Genomic DNA, 20,885 nt, shown 5'->3' with positions numbered 1-20,885 from the left:
TCTATCATTTAAGAAACTGTCTATTTCTATCTTAAATGTCCCAGCTTCCACAGCTCTCTGAAGCAGCGAATTCTATAGACCTACAACCCTCTGAGAGAAGAAATTTCTCCTCATCTTTGTTTTAAATGGGCGGCCCCTTATTCTAAGGTCATGCCCTCTCGTTCTAGTCTCCCCCATCAGTGGAAACATCCTCTCTACATCCACCTTGTCAAGCCCCCTTAAACGTTTCGATAAGATCACCTCTCATTCTTCTGAATTCCAATGAGTAGAGGCTCAACCTACTCAACCTTACCTCATAAGTCAACCCCCTCATCCTCGAAATCAACCTAGTGAACCTTCTCTGAATTGTCTCCAAAGCAAGTATATCCTTTCGTAAATATGGAAACCAAAACTGCACACAGTATTCCAGGTGTGGCCTCACCAATACCTTATATAGCTGTAACAAGACTTCCCTGCTTTTATATTCCATCCCCTTTGCAATAAAGGCCAAGATACCATTAGAAACATAGAAACATAGAAAATATGTGCAGGAATAGGCCATTCGGCCCTTCGAGCCTGCACCACCATTCAATAAGATCATGGCTGATCATTCCCTCAGTACCCCTTTCCTGCTTTCTCTCCATACCCCTTGATCTCCTTAGCCGTATCTAACTCCCTCTTGAATATATCCAATGAACTGGCATCAACAACTCTCTGCGGCAGGGAATTCCACAGGTTAACAACTCTCTGAGTGAAGAAGTTTCTCCTCATCTCGGTCCTAAATGGCCTACCCCTTATCCTAAGACTATGCCCCCTGGTTCTGGACTTCCCGCATCTAACCTGTCCAGTCCCATCAGAATCTTATACGTTTCTATGAGATCCCCTCTCATCTTCTAAACGCCAGTGAATAAAGGCCCAGTTGATCCAGTCTCTCCTCATATGTCAGTCCAGCCATCCCTGGAATCAGTCTTGTGAACCTTCGTTGCACTCCCTCAATAGCAAGAACATCATTCCTCAGATTAGGAGACCAAAACTGAACACAATATTCCAGGTGAGGCCTCACTAAGGCCTCTATGTTTCTATGATCTCACACTTTCCAACATTATACTCCATCTGCCAAATTTTTGCCTACTCACTTCGCCTGTCTATGTGCTTTTGCAGGTTTTTTGTGTCCTCCTCACACATTGCTTTTCCTCCCATCTTTGTATCGTCAGCAAACTTGGCTATGTTACACTCAGTCCCTTCTTCCAAGTCGTTAATGTAGATTGTTAATAGTTGGGGTCCCAGCACTGATCCCTGCAGCACCCACTAGTTACTGGTTGCCAACCAGAAAATGAACCATTTATCCCGACTCTCTGTTCTCTGTTAGTTAGCCAATCCTCTATCCATGCTAATATATTACCCCCAACCCCGTGACCTTTTATCTTGTGCAGTAAACTTTTATGTGGCACCTTGTCAAATGCCTTCTGGAAGTCCAAATATACCACATCCACTGGTTCCCCTTTATCCACCCTGTTCGTTACATCCTCAAAGAGCTCCAGAAAATTTGTCAAACATGACTTCCCCTTCATAAATCCATGCTGACTCTGCCTGATCGAATTTTGCTTATCCAAATGTTCTGCTACTGCTTCTTTGATAATGCACTCCCAACCACAGATGTTAGGCTAACGGGTCTATAGTTACCTACTTTTTCTCTGCCTCCCTTTTTAAGTAGGGGTGTTACATTTTCAGTTTTCCAATCTGCTGTTAAGAGTGGAAGCAAGTCTTCCTCGATTCTGAGGGACTGCCTATGATGATGACTGAATAAAGTGATCAATGCAGAATCTCGAAATAAAGACACAGTCGGCTTGATTAAATGGCATTTTCCTCACCTAATGAGATTAACCTTTCTGATCAGTGACACCTGCTCCTGGAGAACCATGCAAAGAGCATCACGAGAAAGATGGAAAAGGCTCTCAGACATCGCGGCAAAGTCTAAAACAATAACAATGCAACGTTCCTGAATTACGCCAAAGAGCTGTTTGCTCCCACTGGTCAGCCAGTCCAGCCGTTTCTGGTAGAATCTTATTGCCCCAGTCAGAGAGACAGCAACCTGCTGAAGCTGTTCTTCACTGGCCGTCAGCTGAAAAGGAGAAGACAAACACAGGCAATTTTTGTCAATATATCTAGAAATATTTGAAATTACGCCATTTTGGCTCCTCTACAAAAATTGGTGGAAAAACGGTGAAATGCTGTTTAAATAATCTTGCATCATTGCTGTAACTTATGTATTGCTAGTGTGGGTATAGCACTGTAGCAGTATATGCATCAGTGGTCCGGTTTATAAATGGTGTTGACATTTTCAGTATTTACTTCATATCTTCTATTTAATCACCTATGCCAAACAGCCTAACACATTCAATTCAGCATGGTTTATACGCCTTTTTTTGGAAAAGGTGGGCAGCGGAAAGAGAAAATAACTAATTTTACATTTCTGTCCAATGCTCAACTGGAATGAGTATGCAACAATCAAACTTAGTGGCATATAGTGTCATATTCCATCCAAGCAGCTAAATATTGTCTTTGGTTCGCAGCCCTGCTTTAATCAAAGGTGTGCTGCAGCATCAGCCAAAACACAGAAATACTTTCACAGATGGGAAAGATCAGGCAACTTAAAAAGACAGGAATGCTTATTTCCATGCTAAGTCTCAATATGAAAAGCTCCTATAAGCATGCCAAGGCATAAACAAAAGATAAGCTCCCTACTGCATGATTCTCAGATTGGCTCTAACATAAAAGCTCGCATCTGTTTCCAATATAGGGCCAGTTCCATCACCTCTCCTTTTGAGAAGCACAGGCATGTCACACCTCTGCATACAAGATGAAATTGTCACCAACAATTGCTCAACCGGGTTACTTCAGGTGAAAACCATTGTATGTGGTACCCATCTAGGCATCAAGGCTCCTCATATCAACATAACCCTCATGAACAGAATGGGTTTGTACTCAATTAATGTTTAAGTGGTATCTGGCCATAGAAACATCACTGCATGCATTGGTGGTTATTAACAAGGAACCAGTTATGATGCCTTCATTGTATGGCTTTCCATGCTGCCCACATTATTTGAAGAATACATATGAGGTGGATGGCTCTTCCAGTTCTGACGAAAGGTCTTCGGCCTGAAAAGTTAGCTCTGTTTCTCTCTCCACAGTTGCTGCCTGACCTGCTGAGTACTTCCAGCACTTTCTGTTTTTATTTACGATAGATAATGGTGCATAAATATCAAAGGAGAAAAGTACAAATAGGGATTTACAAAATTTACAAAACAGAATTGCTCATCTTACTGTATTTTGATGCAGTTATTCACATACTCACATTGTAAATCCTGCCATCTTTTCTTATGTATTGATGAAACAAGCCTTTGCCATAACATGATGACACAGGCTTTCGCAATCCACAGTCAAAATCTGTAACACAAAAAAAGTAATTATCAAGAGAAAATCGTTTATGTGTCCATCTGTTTGAAATGACTCAGCCTTTGCCACACCAAAGGTTCAATGGATATAAAAGGGCAGCAAATGTTAAAAGACACTTTCAGAGAAACATTTTAATCCTTAGCTGATGCATAACCTCATTTTTGTCAAGCCAAAATAAATGTAACAGTCATTTCACATTTCCTACACTGACTGAACACTTATACAGGTATTCATGGTAATAATTTTTCAGAACAATTATTGAGCGTTCTTTATGAAGTCTATGCACTGATTTATTAAATAGAAGATATACCTTGGGACAACAGGACAGAACGGGGCTGAAATTGAGCCTCTCGATAAGGCCTATTACCGCCGGAAAGCAGCGGCCACACGGCGGCATCGGATTTGTAGTCTAATAGCCACGCTCACGAAATTCTCCTCGGTGATTTTGCTGTCGGTGCACTGTGTTTGTAGTGTGTGTAGGGGAGGGCCCACTGCCACGGCCGCCATCTTGTTTTTTGTCATCCAACTGCCAGGTCGGCCCAACAATTATGCCTTCAGGTTTAGCCCCCCCACCTTGGGTGCCAGGCCACTGGCCCGGCCGAAACCCTCCCTGGTGGCCCAGTGAATCTAATTTGGAAAGCTGCAGAGCCTGCAGCGGCCCTCCCCTTTAATTGAAGGGGAGAGACGTGTTGATGCATCAGCGCGATGATGTCACCAGCCCGGCGCTGATGACTGACAGCGGCGGAGACTCCGTCCGGCCTCCACTTCCGCCCCCATTATGACCGACACTCCGCTCCCACCCCCACTTCTGTCCCCATTATGACCGACATCCACCCCGCTCGGAAAAAACGACAAAGAGCTCAATTCCGTAAGGTGGGCCGCCGCATCCGTTCCGGCGGCCAAAACATAAGATAAAAGGTCGGTGCGACCTGTTTCCAGTGGGGGTGAATTTCAGCCCCAACATTTCTTCCTGCAAGGCCAAAGAGCTCCTAAGTGAAAGAAGTTAAGATTGAAGTGTAGCTTGGCTAAATGTTAGAAATAGTTTTCATATTGAACTCACTTACCTAAATGTTAGTTCTTGTGATTCTTAGGAGTTTTTTTCATAATTGTATTTGTTGTGATTCAGCAATATGCTGTTAGTATAGAGTGTGCCAATGTTATGTTAATATTGTGTCCAAGCAAGATTTCAACTGATTCAGGCTATGATGGTTTCTAGGTAAATTTGACAGACGTGACAACAATGAATGTATTGCAGAGAGGTACATGCAGTTCAATATGCATTGGTTCAGCTACAGTCACTCTAAGAGTAGACAACATCCATCAACTTGCTGGGAGCCACCATTAATCAGAAACTTAACTGGACCAGCCATGTAAATACTGTGGCTACAAGGGCAGGTCAAAGATTGGGGGGCCAAACCTGGTGAAGACGAAGTCCCGCCCAAGTGCCGCCCAAAAGGCTGCTGATGGCTGCCGAGAGACCGGGCGACACTTTGGGTGGGAAATTGATGAAACATAATTTAAAAGTTAAATTATCGGCAACAAATACACCGTCAAACTTGGCGGGAGCGGGCGGGAGCTCCCAACCTCGGCAGCAAAGGCTCTTACCGTCGAAGTGCTGCCGAGGATGGAGTCGGGCCCATGGAGGGTCGAAGACGTTCAAATAAAAATGATTGGGAAAAAAAAATTACCCGGAAGACCTTCAGGGGAACCCATTAAGGTAAGTCGCTGTGAAAAGAAATTTATTAATAAGTTCACTAACCTTTTTTTTCAGTTTTTTATACTTACCTTGGGGGTTACACCAGTCTCTTCGCAGAGGTCCGACTCCCGCTGACTCCCGCCCGCACCAACCAGGCATCTCGGTGAGCGGGAGGTCACTTGCACCACTTGGCCGTCCACTGACATCAGTGGGCGGTTCCCAGCAGTTCTACCCTCCCACCCGCACCAGCCCAAGTACAAACTGGCACAGGACGCAATCCGGAGAGGAATGTTGACGGATCCCGGCGGCAGTCGGCGGCATTGGGCGGTAAGGCCATCAATTTCGGCCCCTGGGTATTCTGCAGCGAGTGTCTCACCTCCCCAAAGCCTTTCCACCATCTACAGGCACAAGTCAGGCGTGTGATGGAATACTCTCCACTTGCCTGGGTGAGTGCAGCTCCAACAGCACTCGAGAAGCTCGACAACATCCAGGATAAAGCAGTATGCTTGATTGGCACCCCAGCCACCAGCCTAAACAATCAAACCCTCCACCACCGGCGCACCGCGGCTGCAGTGTATCTACAAGATGCACCACAGCAACTCACCAATGCTTCTTCAACAGCACCTCCCAAACTTGCGACCTCTACCACTTAGAAGGACAAAGGCAGCAGGCGCATGGGAACACCACCACCTCCACGTTCCCCACCCAGGTACACGCCATCCTGACTTGGAAATATATCGCCGTTCCTTCATCATCACATGGGTCAAAGTCCTGGAACTCCGTCCCTAACAGCACTGTGGGAGTACCTTCACCACACGGACTGCAGCGGTTCAAGAAGGCAGCTCATTACCACTTTCTCAAGGGCAATTAGGGATAGGCAATAAATGGCCTTGCCAGCGATGTCCACATCCCGCGAATTAATAAAAGAAAGAGAGGCAGGATTGCTTTGCGCAGGGATAGCAGCACTGGCGATGCAATTCTGGCAGTCTCGCTCTGCCAGCGGAGGAGTTGCGGAGCGGAATTCCTGGTCACACATGGAGAAAGACGTCAACACCATCCCAAAACCCATTAACATGTTGGGGGTGGATGGCCTATGCCTGTTAGAGAGTGTCAAAGTCAGCCATCCCAAAGTGCCAGCAGAAGTCAGAGTGTCACTATGTCACTCCATTAGAGGAGGACTGAATGTCACTATGCCACTCCAGTAGAGAAGTCAGAGTGTCACTATGCCACTCCATTAGAGGAGGACTGAGTGTCACTATGTGTCATGTATGTACATGCTGTTTGTAGCCACCAGATGGTGTCATTGTTGGAGGCCACTGAGCAGCACGCATATGGTGCTGCTCTGGTATAAAAGGCCAGTCATTTTGTGAGTCAGGCATTTTGGGCCGTAATAAAGCAGAGCCAAGGTTGTACCTTGTTCAATTAAACGGTACTCAGTTGTACCTTTATTGCATACATAACATTTGGCGACGAGAATGCAAGAACCTTTATTTGCAAAATGAGCATGATTGGATTTTTAGAGCGATCCGTGGAGGGAGAAGATTGGGAAGACTTAGTAAGCCGTTTGAACCAGTACTTCATGGCCAACAAAATGAAGGAGGTCAGCGATGCAGATCAGCGCCGGGCCCTGTTCCTCACTGTGTGCGGTTCAAAGATCTACAGTCTGATAAAGAATCTACTCATATCAAGTGATCCAACAGTGAAAACGTACAAGGAGTTGTGTACATTGGTACGGGAGCACCTCAAGCCAGATGATGGCATTATCAGATACAGGTTTTATACACACGTTCAATCGGAGGGCCAGAGCGCGGCGATCTGAGATGTCTAGCGGGACCGTGCAAGTTTGGGACGGTGTTGGCAGACATGCTGTGGGACTTCTTCCTTATCAACCACGAGGTGATCCTGCGCAAACTTCTGGCGGTGGAGGTGTTGAATTTAAAAAGGGCCATCCAAATCGCTCAATCAAGTATGACGATGAACAGGAGTTTAAAGCAAATATCAGTCAAGAACCGAATCTTGGCAAGTACTGTAAATGCGATTGATTCGGTGTTCGGCAGAGCGGCACATGGCAGGGCCTATCCGGCTGCGTTCGCGAAACCTGTGGCTGCCCAAAGTCCACCAGCGGGAATGCATCCGACTTCTCCGTGTTGGCGTTGTGGGGAAAATCATCGGCAGCAGCAGTGCCGATTTAAGCAATATAGTTGCAAAGGCTGTCTGAAAGTGGGGCATCTCCAGCACAAGTGTCCGCAGATGAGCAAGCATGCTGTAACACACCACATGGAGGATGAGAGTCAGATTAGCGTGGATCCGGATACGCAATCCAAGATGCCAGAGGAGGAAGTGTATGGACTGTACTCTTTAATAACCAAGAGTAAACCAATTTTGATTAAGGTGAAGTTTAACGGGATACCAATATCGATGGAACTGGACACAGGGGCAAGTCAATCGATCATGAATGATAGGGCATTTAATAAGCTGTGGGATACTAAGACTGTGAGGCCCAGGCTGAGCCCTGTTAATGCCAAGCTGCGCGCGTACACCAAAGAACTGATAAAGTTGATTGGCAGTGCACAAATTAATGTGTCGTATAACGGTGCGTTTCATGAGTTACTGCTGTGGATTGTTCCAGGCAATGGCCCAATGCTGCTCGGCAGAAGCTGGTTGGAGAAAATCAGATGTGACTGGAACGACATAAAGGCGTTGTCGGAGGAGGAAAATACATGTGCCCAAGTATTGAGTAAGTTCCCCTCGCTGTTCGAACCGGGTATCGGCAACTTCACGGGAGCCAAGGTGCAGATCCACGTGGACTCAGATGCAAGACCCGTCCTTCATAAAGCTCGGGCAGTGTCGTATATGATGAGGGAGAAGGTTGAAATTGAACTGGACAGACTCCAGCGTGAAGGGATCATATCACCGGTCGAATTTAATGAATGGGCCAGCGCCATTGTTCCTGTGCTGAAAAGCTATGGCACAGTCAGAATCTGTGGAGACTACAAGGCTACAATCAACAGTGTTTTGAAACAAGATCAATACCCGTTACTGAAGGCTGATGACTTGTTTGCGACGCTAGCCGGAGGGAAGTCGTTCACAAAACTGGACTTGACGTCGGCCTATATGCAGGAGTAGGTCGAGACGACGAAGAGACTTGCGTGCATTAACACGCACAAAGGACTGTTTACTTACCACAGGTGCCCGTTTGGAATTTGCTCAGCTGCAGCAGTATTCCAGAGGAATATGGAAAGTCTATTGAAGTCCGTTCCCAGAACCGTCGTGTTCCAAGATGAATCCTGATCACCGGTCGTGACTCCAAGGAACATCTGAACAAGCTGGAAGAGGTTCTATGCCGTTTGGACAGAGTGGGACTCAAACGCTCGAAGTGCGTCTTCATGGCACCGGAGGTCGAATTCCTCGGGAGGAAAATCGCCGCTGATGGCATCAGACCTACTGACGGGAAAACCAAGGCCATCAAGAATGCACCCAAGCCGCAGAACGTGACGGAGCTGTGTTCGTTCCTGGGTCTACTCAACTACTTTGGTAACTTCCTACCTAAATTGAGCACCTTACTTGAACTACTGCACATGCTATTGAGAAAAGGCAACAGTTGGGTGTGGGGCACATTGCAAGACAGAGCTTTCGAGAAAGCCACCAATCTGCTTCGCTCGAACAAGCTGCTGGTACATTATGACCCATGTAAACGTTTAGCTTTGGCCTATGACACATCGTCATATGGAATTGGTTACGTGTTACAACAAGCCAATGAGTCGGGCAAACCTGTCGCATATGCATCCAAAAGTTTGTTTAAAGCAGAAAGAGCCTACAGTATGGTAGAAAAAGAAGCTTTAGCATATGTGTACAGTGTTAAAAAGATGCATCAATACCTGTTCGGTCTGAGGTTTGAATTAGAGACCGATCACAAACCGCTGATTTCATTGTTTTCCGATAGCAAAGGTATCAATACCAACGCTTCATCCTGCATCCAAAGGTGGGCGCTGACATTATCTGTCTATGATTATGTCATTCACCACAGACCTGGTACAGAGAATTGTGCCAATGCTTTGAGCCGGTTGCCGTTGCCCACACCGGAGGTGGAAACGCCACAACCGACAGATTTAATGTTAATCATGGATGCTTTTGAGAATGAAGGTACCCCTGTCACGGCTCAACAAGTTAAGACCTGGACCAGCCAGGACCCAATATTATCAGTGGTAAAGGGTTGCATCCTCAAAGGGGATTGGTCTGCCATACCTAAGCAAATGTGCGAGGAGGCCAAACCGTACATTCGTCGCAAGGACGAACTGTCTATTCAAGCAGATTGCATATTGTGAGGCAATCGAGTTGTAATGCCTAAGGGAGAGAGAAGTTTGTGCGTGAGTTACGCAGCACACATCCTGGTATAGTGATGACGAAGGCCATCGCCAGGTCCCACGTATGGTGGCCAGGAATTGATTCTGAGCTGGAAGCATGCGTGCATCAGTGCAACACCTGTATGTAGCTCAGCAAAGCACCAGCGGAATCGCCGCTGAGTCTGTGGTCATGGCCATCCAAACCTTGGTCCAGGATCCATGTAGATTTTGCAGGTCCCTTCCTGGGCAAGATGTTTTTAGTAGTGGTGGATGTTTATTCGAAGTGGATAGAATGCATAATCATGTCATCCAGTACGTCCACGGCAACCATAGAGAATCTCAATGTCATGTTCGCGACACATGGTCTGCCTGACATAGTGGTGAGCGACAATGGGTCGTGCTTCACTACTCAGGTGTTTCAGCAGTTTGTAAAACTTAACAGCATAAAACATGTAAGGTCAGCACCGTTCAAGTCTGCGTCCAACGGGCAAGCAGAACTTGAAGTACAAATTACCAAGCAAAGCATGAGGAGAGTCATAGGCGATCCCTCAAACGAGGATGACTTGCTTCCACGAGAGTTCACAGATGTTTCAATGAAGGACCCGATGTCCAAGTCGTAAACTCCAGTTGAGGGGGTGGAAGATGCCTGTGCGTGAATTTTTAAACGTGCGGTGACCATTGCACATCAGCCACCACACGGGCTAGGCCTTTATCCAGTGGAAAGGATTAACCAGGATGACTGGAGACCTGCTCTGCTGCAGGACCTAGTGCGCACACATATCGCATTAATACATAGCGAGAAATACCCAGAGGGCAATTGGTGTCTATGTAACCATACAATAACTAAAAATCAACCCGGTGAAAGAAGAATAAATGACTTGCTGAACAAGAAAGGGAACAAAATTAATTATTGAAAAAGTAACCTGCAAGTTATGACAGTGTGGTAACTTGGACAGATTGCAGAAGCATATTGTTGTGCTCAGTGAGACACGGCATTCCATGCAAGGCTCTAAACACGGCAGTAAGTTATTATTACACAGAGCATCTATAGCAGAGTGGCTAGTCTTGTGGATGAAGTACTTATGGAGCAGCATGGAGTGTCATACATCAGACTTGTATTTATTTAGTGTCCATATTCATGTGGTTGGTTGGTTTGGTACTTTCTGAACAAAGGCACAACAGAGGCATCAGCAGCAGGTCCTTTTGAGCATTATATGAGGAAGTGTAACATTAATACATTTTGGATGAGTTGTTAATCATCATCATCATAGGCAGTCCCTCGGAGTCAAAGATGACTTTCTTCACCACAGAAAGTAGTTGAGGCCAATTTACTAAATATATTCAAAAGGGAGTTAGATGAAGTCCTTACTACTCGGGGGATCAAGGGGTATGGCGAGAAAGTAGGAAGGGGGTACTGAAGTTGCATGTTCAGCCATGAACTCATTGAATGGTGGTGCAGGCTAGAAGGGCTGAATGGCCTACTCCTGCACCTATTTTCTGTGTTTCTATGTTTCTATGTTTCATCAGTTCAGTTCAGAGAAGGTTCACTAGGTTGATTCCGGGGATGAGTGTGTTGACTTATGAGAAAAGGTTGAGTAAGTTGGGCCTCTACTCATTGGAATTCAGAAGAATGAGAGGTGATCTAATCGAAACGTATAAGATTATGAGGGGGCTTGACAAGGTGGATGCAGAGAGGATGCTTCCACTGATGGGGGAGACTAGAACGAGAGGGCATGATCTTAGGATAAGGGGCCGCCCATTTAAAACAGAGATGAGGAGAAATTTCTTCTTTCAGAGGGTTGTAAATCTATGGAATTCGCTGCCTCAGAGAGCTGTGGAAGCTGGGACATTGAATAAATTTAAGACAAAAATAGACAGTTTCTTAAACGATAAGGGGATAAGGGGTTATGGGGAGCGAGCGGGGAAGTGGAGCTGAGTCCATGATCAGATCAGCCATAACCTTATTGAATGGCGGAGCAGGCTCGAGGGGCCGTATGGCCTACTCCTGTTTCTATTTCTTATGTTCATATGTTCTTATGTTCTATGCTAAAATTGAGTTCTCAGGTGACTGATGAGTCCAATGCAGGACCTACAGTCTCTGTCACAGGTGGGGCAGTTGGTGGTTGGAGAAACGGGAGGGTGGGGTGCCTGAGTTGCCGCGCGCTCCTTCCGCTGTCGACGCTTGGCTTCAGCTTACTCTTGCCGAAGAGATTTGAGGTGTTCAGCTCCTTCCCGGATGCTTTTTCTCCATTTTGGGTGGTCTCGGGCCAGGAATTCCCAGGTGTCGGTGGTGATGTTGCACTTTGTCAAGGAAGCTTTGAGGGTGTCCTTGAAGCATTTCCTCTCCCCACCTGTGGCTCACTTGCTGTGTCGGGGCTCTGAATAGAGCACTTATTTTGGGAGTCTCATGTCAGGCATGCGGACGATGTGGCTAGTCCAGCGGAACTGCTCGAGCGTGGTCAATACTTCGATGCTGGGGTGTTGGCCTGAGTGAGAACACTGATGTTGGTGCGCCTATCCTGCCAATAGATTTGCAGGATCTTGCGGAGGCAACGTTGGTGGTACTTCTCCAGTGTTTTGAGGTGCCTGCTGTACATAGTCCATGTCTGTAAGCCATATCGGATAACAGGTTATCACTACTGCTCTGTAGACCCTGAGTTGATGTTGAGTTTCAGGTCCTGGTCTTCAAACACTCTCTTCCTCAGGCGACCGAAGGCTGCGCTGGCACACTGAAGGCGGTGTTGGACCTCGTCGTTGATGTCTGCCCTGGTTGACAATAGGCTCCCGAGGTATGGAAAATGGTCCACGTTGTCCAAGGCCTTGTCGTAGATTTTGATAACCAGGGGGCAGTGCTGTGTGGCAGGGGGCAGGTTGGTAGAGGACCTTTGTTTACGGATGTTTAGTGTAAGGCCCATGCTCTCATATGCCTCGGTGAAGGTGTTGGCGATGGCTTGGTGTTCGGCCTCCGTGTATGCGCTGACTCAAGTGTCGTCTGCGTACGGTAATTCGATGACAGAGGATGGGACAACCTTGGATCCGGCCTGGAGGCGGTGGAGGTTGAACAGATTCCCCTTTGTCCTGTAATTCAGCTCCACTCCAGCGGGGAGCTTGCTGAAGATGAGATGGAGCATTACAGCAAGGAAGATCGAGAAGAGCGTTGGTACGATGACATAGACTTGCTTGACCCCGATGTTAAACCGAGATATTAAACCGAGGACCCAACTGCCCTCTCATGGATGTAAGAGATCCCATGGCATTATTTTGAAAAAGAGCAGGGGAGCTATCCCCGGTGTCCTGGCCAATATTTATCCCTCAATCAACTTCACTGAAACAAATTATCTGGTCGTTATCACACTGATGTTTGTGGGAGCTTGCTGTGTGCAAATTGGCTGCTGCATTTCCTACATTACAACAGTGACTACGGGCCCAAGTTTCCACATGATTTGCGCCTGATTTTTAGGAGCAACTCGTGGAGAACGGACTATCTTAGAAATCGCAATTCTCCACATTTTTTTTTCTGCAGTTCTAGTCAGGTAGAACAGTTCTACTTTGGAACAGAATTTTTTCTTCAAAAGGGGGCGTGTCCGGCCACTGACGCCTGATTTCAAAATTTCCACAGTGAAAACGTACTCCAAACTAAAGTAGAATGGAACAAGTGAAGATTTTTGTAGAACTGAAAAAACCTGTTCTACACATTAAAAAATCAGGCGCAGATTACAAATTAGGCGTCAGGAACGAGGTGGGGGGGGAGGGGGGGCGGAAGGGAAGTCATTAAATTCTACAATCAATCCTTATTTATACTTCTACAAATATTATACAAATAAATCCAACCTGAATAAACATTTATAAGCAAAAAAAAGATTAAATAAACCATCTTCCTACCTGTGTGAAAGTGCTTCAGCCATCGTTCGTTGCCGCGAGGGATGGGGAAGGAAACCGCCGTTTGTTGCCGTGGAGGGTGGGGAGGGGAAGGAGACAGTGAGAAGGGTAGCCTCAGTGCTGATGTGCTGATGGCAATGTGCTTTTATTAAAAAATGTTAAAAAATTAAACAGCTACAAAGAACTACAAAAATGGCCGAGTGCCAATGTTTCCTTCACACTGCGCGTGCGCGAACGCTCCAACGCGCACGCGCAGCGTTGCCGGCAGGAAAAAAACTAATTTAAATAGTACCCGCCCCCTCCCACTTACAAAATCGGCACGAGTGTAGGCTCCGCCCCCCTGGGCGCCGCGCCAAACAGACAAGGAGCTGCAGGGCGCTCGAGACTAGCGCGTTTTTTTTCTGGCGCCATTTTAGGCTCGGAGGGGCGCCCGTTTTTTATCCTGTGGAAACTTGGGCCCTACATTTCAAAAGTACTTCATTGGCTGTAAAACACTTTGGGACAGCCGGTGGTCGCAAACGGCGCTATATAAATGCAAGTCTTTCTTCATTTATTATCTTGCTGCCATTTGGGGGCCATTTCTGGACCATTAGCGCAACTTTATCAAACTCTCAGCTCGTACAAGAGCGTAGTAGGATGAATTAACGGGATACGCTCTAGACAACTTCCGTTTATGTGGGGGGCCGAAGACTCCATCCCACCCCCTCCCCCACCTCCCCACCGCTCCCCCCCCCACCCCACTCCATCCCCAAGTGGAATTTAGGACTGAATTTAAACTGGGAGAAAACCCAGAAGAACTGGGTTCTTTTCCACGTACCCAGTTCCTCCTCTCCCGCCGATCCCCAGCAAGCTATACGCCCATTCTCCGCCCTCCCCAGCCCTAGGAATAGAATGTACTCTATTTTCTTTCATTCTAAGTATGACATATAAGCAGTACAATTGAAAGGAATAGAAATATTTTCAAAGCAGATACCATGCCATAAACTAATCCCACAATCAACAACTTCATTTAGTGGCTACAAACATCTACGCCCTACATTCCTTAAAGTGACAAGGCAGGTGACTGATCAAGTGATAGCTGTACAAAAATGTGTCAGTGTCGTTCTATAAACAATGCAATAAATGTTACCTTCTCTATGTTTAAATCCGATCTGTGACAGGATCTGAGACAGGGTCAACCTGTTTCTCTTGAGCCCATGAAGCTGAAGCCATTTTGATGAAGGAAGGAGAGTCCGTACGTCAAGCTCAAAATGTGAATTCTTCTCATGGATTTTCATCATTTTCAATTGCTTGTGGTTGAACTTATTAAAATCATGCAAATTAGTCTCTGCTGGCTTATCTCTGCTTCAACTCAAATGTCATTGCTGCCAAACCAACATATTCAATTAATGGTTTATAAACATGTCAACTATGTAAAAATTGCATCAACTTTTAGAAGTTTATGGCACATTTTATGCAGCAAAATATGCCATGATTGAAACATAGTACTCTATGCCAATTATACCGCAAGGCACTAAGATATTTTCTTAGGTTCTGTGCATTCCTCAAATTCTACTTCATAAAACTCATCAACACGTTTGCAGTTACTGCATAAGAGATGTGCAATTTGGTTGCAAAATCTTTTACTTACTAACTTTTTTCCAAATTTATGACTGAGACAAATACAGCTAATAGTTGCGGCACATGTGGTGCAGGATAAAATATAACCTCAAATCAATTGTATTTTTCATTATTCATTCTCGGGATGTGGGCATTACTGGCATGGCCGGCATTTATTGCCCATCCCTAATAGTCCTTGATAGAGGGTGGTGATCCGCCTTCTTCAACCGCTGCAGTCCGTGTGATGAAGGTACTCCCACAGTGCTGTTAGGTAGGCAGTTCCAGGATTTTGACCCAGCAACGATGAAGGACTATTGTATATTGAAATGATCATTCAAATAATGACAATCTTCTGAGTTATGAATCAGCTATCAGTCCTATTTCGTGTTTTACTTGCAACACTAATCAGAATTAATTCTGAAACAGTAATCATAATAAACAAATCAAAGCAAACTATTTGCATTTTAATGAAGCTTAACAAAATTTATCTTTTAAGTATCAAGTCTTATGCTTTATACTGTTACACTTTTTACCGAGGGGAGATATAAATATTCCAAGTATATCCAGGTACTAGGCTAGTCAGGTTTGTTTGGGTTTTGCTTAACCCTTTATGCATCATTAGATTCTAAACTAAAGCTTTGATTTTAACTCGGGCGAGTGTGGAAGGGCCCATGATGGGGTCGGCAGGAGGCCCTTGCCGACCTCAATGAATCCCAAGCTTCATTGGCATGTTTCAGGACAGACTCCCGCCCGAAGCCGGCAGGAATGACGATGTGGCTGGCGGGAGGAGATGGGATCCCGCCTGGCAGGAGGCGGCCACCGGGGACCACAGGGAATGGTCCCCGGCATAAGGTAAATGGTGAGACGGAGAGAACTGGAGGTTATAGCAGTCAGAGGAGAGGAAGGCTCAAAGTTTCCTTGTAGGAGCATTCCTATTCCACCTGGCCCACCTTAAAAAAATGGAAAAAAGTCTCTTGCTTTTTTTTCAATTAAATCTGGGGATGTGGGCGACGATAACATTTATTGCCCATCCCTAATTGCCCTTGAGAAGGTGGTGGTGAGCCGCTTTCTTGAACCGCTGCAGTCCGTGTGATGAAGGTACTCCCACAGTGCTGTTAGAGAGGGAGTTCCAGGATTCTGACTCAGCGATGATGAAGGAACGGTGATATATTTCCAAGTCAGGATGGTGTGTAACTTGGAGGGGAACTTGCAGGTGTTGGTACTCCCATGCACCTTTGTCCCTCTTTCTGATCAGACGTTAAACCGAGGCCCAGCCTGCCCTCTCAGGTGAATATAAAAGATCCCATTGCACTAACTCGAAGAAGAGTAGGGGAGTTATCCCCGGTGTCCTGGCCAATATTTATCCCTCAATCAACACAACAAAAACAGATTATCTGGTCATTATCACACTGCTGTTTGTGGGAGCTTGCTGCGCGCAAATTGGCTGCCGCATTTCCCACATTACAACAGTGACTACACTCCAAAAGTTATTAATTGGCTGTAAAGCGCGTTGAGACGTCCGGTGGTTGTGAGAGGCGTTATATAAATGCAAGTCTTTCTTTAGGTGGTAGAGGTCGCAGATTTGGGAGGTGCTACCGAAGTAGCCTTGGAGAATTGTTACAGTGCATCCTGTAGATGTATATATTGCAACCACGGAGAGCCATTGCTGTCACTTACTCACTGACCCATGTTAAGGTGGGGGTTCTTCTGAAAATAATTCTGCTGGAATCAAAGACCATTAATGCAACCATTAACGCAGCCCTGAAGCCAGCACATTAAACAGCCACGAATTTAATACATGGGAAAAGATAAAAGCAGATTAATCTGGAATTGAGCGGGTTAAAACAATGCGTCCAGTAAAAGTGCTTCAACAGGTGTTCAGTTTGTCGCTAGGTCAAGCTTAAGTCTGCAAACAACGGTTTGATGTCTTCCCAGCAAATTCCAACGATAGAAGAAAAAGCAAAGAAAAAATAGTCCTTTAAAAATAAATTACGCTCTTGCTGAAGAAAAAGTGCCAGTGGGTCTGTTACTAAATCATAAAATTACAAAGTTGCCCTTACCCTGTTGCTGTTGTGAGGCGGTGTCGGCCTGTGCACTCTGCTCTGTTTACCTTGACTACGGTCGTTGCGAGGCAAGGCTGCCCTGGGAGCTGTCACTCATCCTGCAGCCTGTTCTGACCAGGGCAAACATGTAAAAAGGTTGAATCTTTTTTTGCTGTTAACATAAATTTGAAGAAGTTAATTAAGCACGCTAGTGTTTGAATGTATCAGCATTTACTTTGCAATCACTAGCTACACAGAATTGTGTGTTTTGTCTTTTTAACCTGCATCTGGACAAGCAAATGGGGTTTCCCAATAATTAATCAGGAGAAAATAAAACAAATGCAACGTGTATCCAAGAAAATAATAAAGCTCTGTATATTCATTGGAAAATAAGCACAAAGACCATTGTGTGTTCAAACCCAGCTCTGGAGGCTGACACTCCTGTGCAGAACTGAGGGAGGGCTACACTGTCGGAGGTGCTGTCTTTTGGATGAGATGTTAAACTGGAGACCGTCTGCCCTCTCAGGTGGGAGTTATCCCCAGTGTCCTGGTTAATCTTTATCCCTCGGTCATCATCACTAAAAATAAATTATCCAGTCATTATCACATTGCTGTTTGTGGGAGCTTGCTGTGCGCAAATTGGTTGCTGTGTTTCTTACATTACAACAGTGACTACACTTCAACAGCACTTCATTGGCTGTAAAGCTCTTTGGGATCCTGAGGTCGGGAAATGCGCTATATAAATGCAAGTCCTTTTGTTTAGATCCAATCCATGGTCTTGCCCCCCCACCACCACCCCATACCTGAGGGCCGCTGTGATGATAGCAGCAGCCCGATTTTTCTTCAGATTTCATCCAGTCTTTGCTGCTTACTCCGCACTGGCTTATATTACAATGAGGTCCGAGGCCAAATATCTTGGGAGCCTCGGACCTCACCATTCAGGTGTAATTACTCTCCGACCCCGGCAACCTCCCCACCCCCAAAAAATGAGCGAGCCTTAATTTCTGGGCCAATGTTTTGCAAGAACAATACGGTACGTTAGTGTAGTGCTTATCTTACTGGTCTAGTGATCCAGAGGCCTGGACTAATTATCTAGAGCCATGAGTTCAAACCTCACCACAGCAGCTGGGGAATTTAAATTCAGTTAATTAAATAAATCTGGAATTAAATAGCTCATATCAGTAATGGTGGCCATGAAATTACCGGATTGTCGTAAAAACCCAACTGGTTCACTAATGTCCTTTAGGAAAGGAAATCTGCTGCCCTTACCCGGTCTGGCCTATATGTGACTCCAGACCCATAGCAATATGGTTGACTCATAACTACCCTCTGAAATGGCCTAGCGAGCCACTCAATTGAACCAAACCACTATGACAAAGTCACTGTGGGAGTACCTTCACCACACGGACTGCAGCGGTTCAAGAAGGCGGCTCACCACCACATTCTCAAGGGCAGTTAGGGATGGGCAATAAATGCCAGCCTTGCCAGTGACGCTCTCATCCTATGAACGAATAAATTTTTTAAAAGGAAAACTTTTTAGTTAATAATTTCTCTTTCAAATGTGAACCAAGCAGAAGATTGTTTTATGTTGTGATATTTCACATTGTTATACAATTAATAAGTCAATCCATAATTTATTACGGGCAGTGGTTTGTACAATACAATAGGCACATGAAGGATGACCACTTGGCCAATGCATCAAAGGACAGTCAGTGCCCAGGGAACAATGCCCAGGCACGGATCACCACTCTGGTACTGGAGGACGCAAGACTCCCAAAGCAAGCGCTCTACTCGGAACTCCTACACGGCAGGCAGGCCCAAGGTGGGCAGAGGACACCCTCAAAGCCTCTTTGATAAAGTGCAACATCCCCACCGACACCTGGGAGTCCCTGGCCCAAGACCGCCCTAAGTGTAGGAAGTGCATCCGGGAGGGCGCTGAGCACCTCGAGTCTCGTCGCCAAGAGCATGCAGAAACCAAGCGCAGGCAGCGGAAGGAGTGTGTGGCAAACCAGACTCCCCACCCACCCCTTTCTTTCAACGACTGTCTATCCCACCTGTGACAGAGACTGTAATTCTCATACTGGATTGTACAGTCACCTAAGAACTCATTTCGAGAGTGGAAGCAAGTCTTCCTCGATTTCGAGGAACTGTTTATGATGACTGGAGGAAAATACAATCTATTCAACAACCAATAATTCGGGAGTCGTAGAGATTGGAATTCTAAAGGTTGCTATTTTTAAAGCACTGGTTAGGGTGTGTGAAAACAAAGGAGTTAAGGAATGTGCTATAATAACATACACCTAGATATTTTACATAAGCACTAAAATAATGCTCAATTGAATTTCAGCTCCACAATCTGGACAAGTCTGATTTATATCATTCAAAAATGCAGGGGGTGGTTAATCGCAAGTATTTTATTTCCCAATTATACTTCAGGTGTAGTATAAGAGCAGTGCATATGTTCCCATCACTCCAATACAGATCAGCAGTATGACTCTATCCCTGTGACAGGGCATTGTTTTTAAAAGATCCTCTCAAATTGTTGGTTATGCATACCGACTACTTGCCTGGATGAGTGCAGCTCCAACAAGACTCAAGAAGCTCGATACAATCCAAGACAAAGCAGCTTGCTGTATCGGCACCCCATCCACCACCTTAAACATTCACTCCCTCCACCACCGTGGCTGCAGTGTGTACCATCTGCAAGATGCACTGCAGCAACTGGCCAAGGCTTCTTCGGCAGCACCTCCCAAACCCGTGACCTCTACCATCATAGGCAGTCCCTCGAAATCTGACCTCTAACTCCTAGGAGGACAAAGGGCAGCAGGCTCCTGGGAACACCACCACCTCCAAGTTAGCTCCAAGTCACACACCATCCTGACTTGGAAATATATCGCCGTTCCTTTATCATCATTGGGTGAAAATCCTGGAATTCCCTCCCTAACAGCACTGTGGGAGTCATCATCATCATAGGCAGTCCCACGAGTCGAGAATGACTTGCTTCCACGCCAAAAAGTTCACAGGTGTTTCAATGAAGGACCTAATATTCCAGGTCTCGAACTAAATCTTGAAGGGTGGAAGATGCCTGTGCATGGATTTTTTTAACATGTGGTGGCCGTTGCACACCAGCCACCACACGGGCTTGACAGAGCTAGGTCTTGGTCCAGCGGCAAGGGTTATCCAAGACGACTGAAGACCAGCTCTGCTGCATGGACCTAGTGCGCACATGTATCACAGTGTGGGCTGGCCCGTGCTGCCCCTGGGCCCTTGCCTCTTCTGGGCCCCGAACCCATGCCTCTCCGGGGCCCCGATCACGTCCCTCTGCATTCTCTCGCCGCTCCTTTGCCCCGACCTCGCCGCTCCTACAGTACCTGCCCATGCTCCAATCACCGACCTGGATCTTGGTGACGTCCAATCCAGTCACCCTCTTTGCTGCCGCTGCTCTCCTGCTCCAGCACGTGCTGCTCCCTGGAGTGGTACGCCGCCACACTGCTCCTTCCGCTCCCCGGCCTGCTCCGATGGTGCTCGCAGGCCGGGGTCGAAGTGATACTGTGAGAGTACCATCACCAGAAGGGCTTCAGGGGTTCAAGAAGGCGGTTCACCACCATCTTCTCAAGGGCAATTAGAGGTGGGCAATAAATGCTGAATTTGTCAGCGACGCCCACTTTCCGTGAATTAATTTTAAAAAAGAATGCTGCCTGTATCCAGCAAGTTTTTTAAACTTAAAAAAACTCTCAAGCAGCACACTCGACTGTTTTTTTAACCTGTAATGGCCCAAAATAAGCTAACCCTTGTGAGTTCCCTTCGCTCTTCCCTTTGTTCTGTTCCTTTTTAAACGCTGTTCACCTGTAATTTATTCCAGGTTCTGTTGAAGGGTCCACATCTGAAATG

At 46.1% G+C, this 20,885-nt stretch overlaps 1 protein-coding gene across 1 annotated transcript in view; it reads right to left on the bottom strand.

Annotated features, from left to right (window-relative positions):
- LOC139274658 (von Willebrand factor A domain-containing protein 3B-like) overlaps positions 1-17,076 on the bottom strand; it is a 275,722-nt gene extending 258,646 nt beyond the window's left edge. The window contains exons 1-4 of the mRNA XM_070891337.1: positions 17,013-17,076; positions 14,483-14,654; positions 3,335-3,426; positions 1,851-2,101 (exon numbers count right to left, since the gene is read on the bottom strand). Coding sequence (XP_070747438.1) covers positions 1,851-2,101; positions 3,335-3,426; positions 14,483-14,633 — 494 coding nt within the window. The 5' untranslated portion in view covers positions 14,634-14,654; positions 17,013-17,076. The remainder of the gene's footprint in view (positions 1-1,850; positions 2,102-3,334; positions 3,427-14,482; positions 14,655-17,012) is intronic.
- Positions 17,077-20,885: the final 3,809 nt, after the last annotated feature.

This window comes from Pristiophorus japonicus, chromosome 10 (genome assembly GCF_044704955.1).
Source record: "Pristiophorus japonicus isolate sPriJap1 chromosome 10, sPriJap1.hap1, whole genome shotgun sequence".
NCBI lineage: Eukaryota > Metazoa > Chordata > Chondrichthyes > Pristiophoridae > Pristiophorus > Pristiophorus japonicus.
Note: the sequence above shows the minus strand (reverse complement) of the source record. Positions and strands in the feature narration are given on the sequence as shown.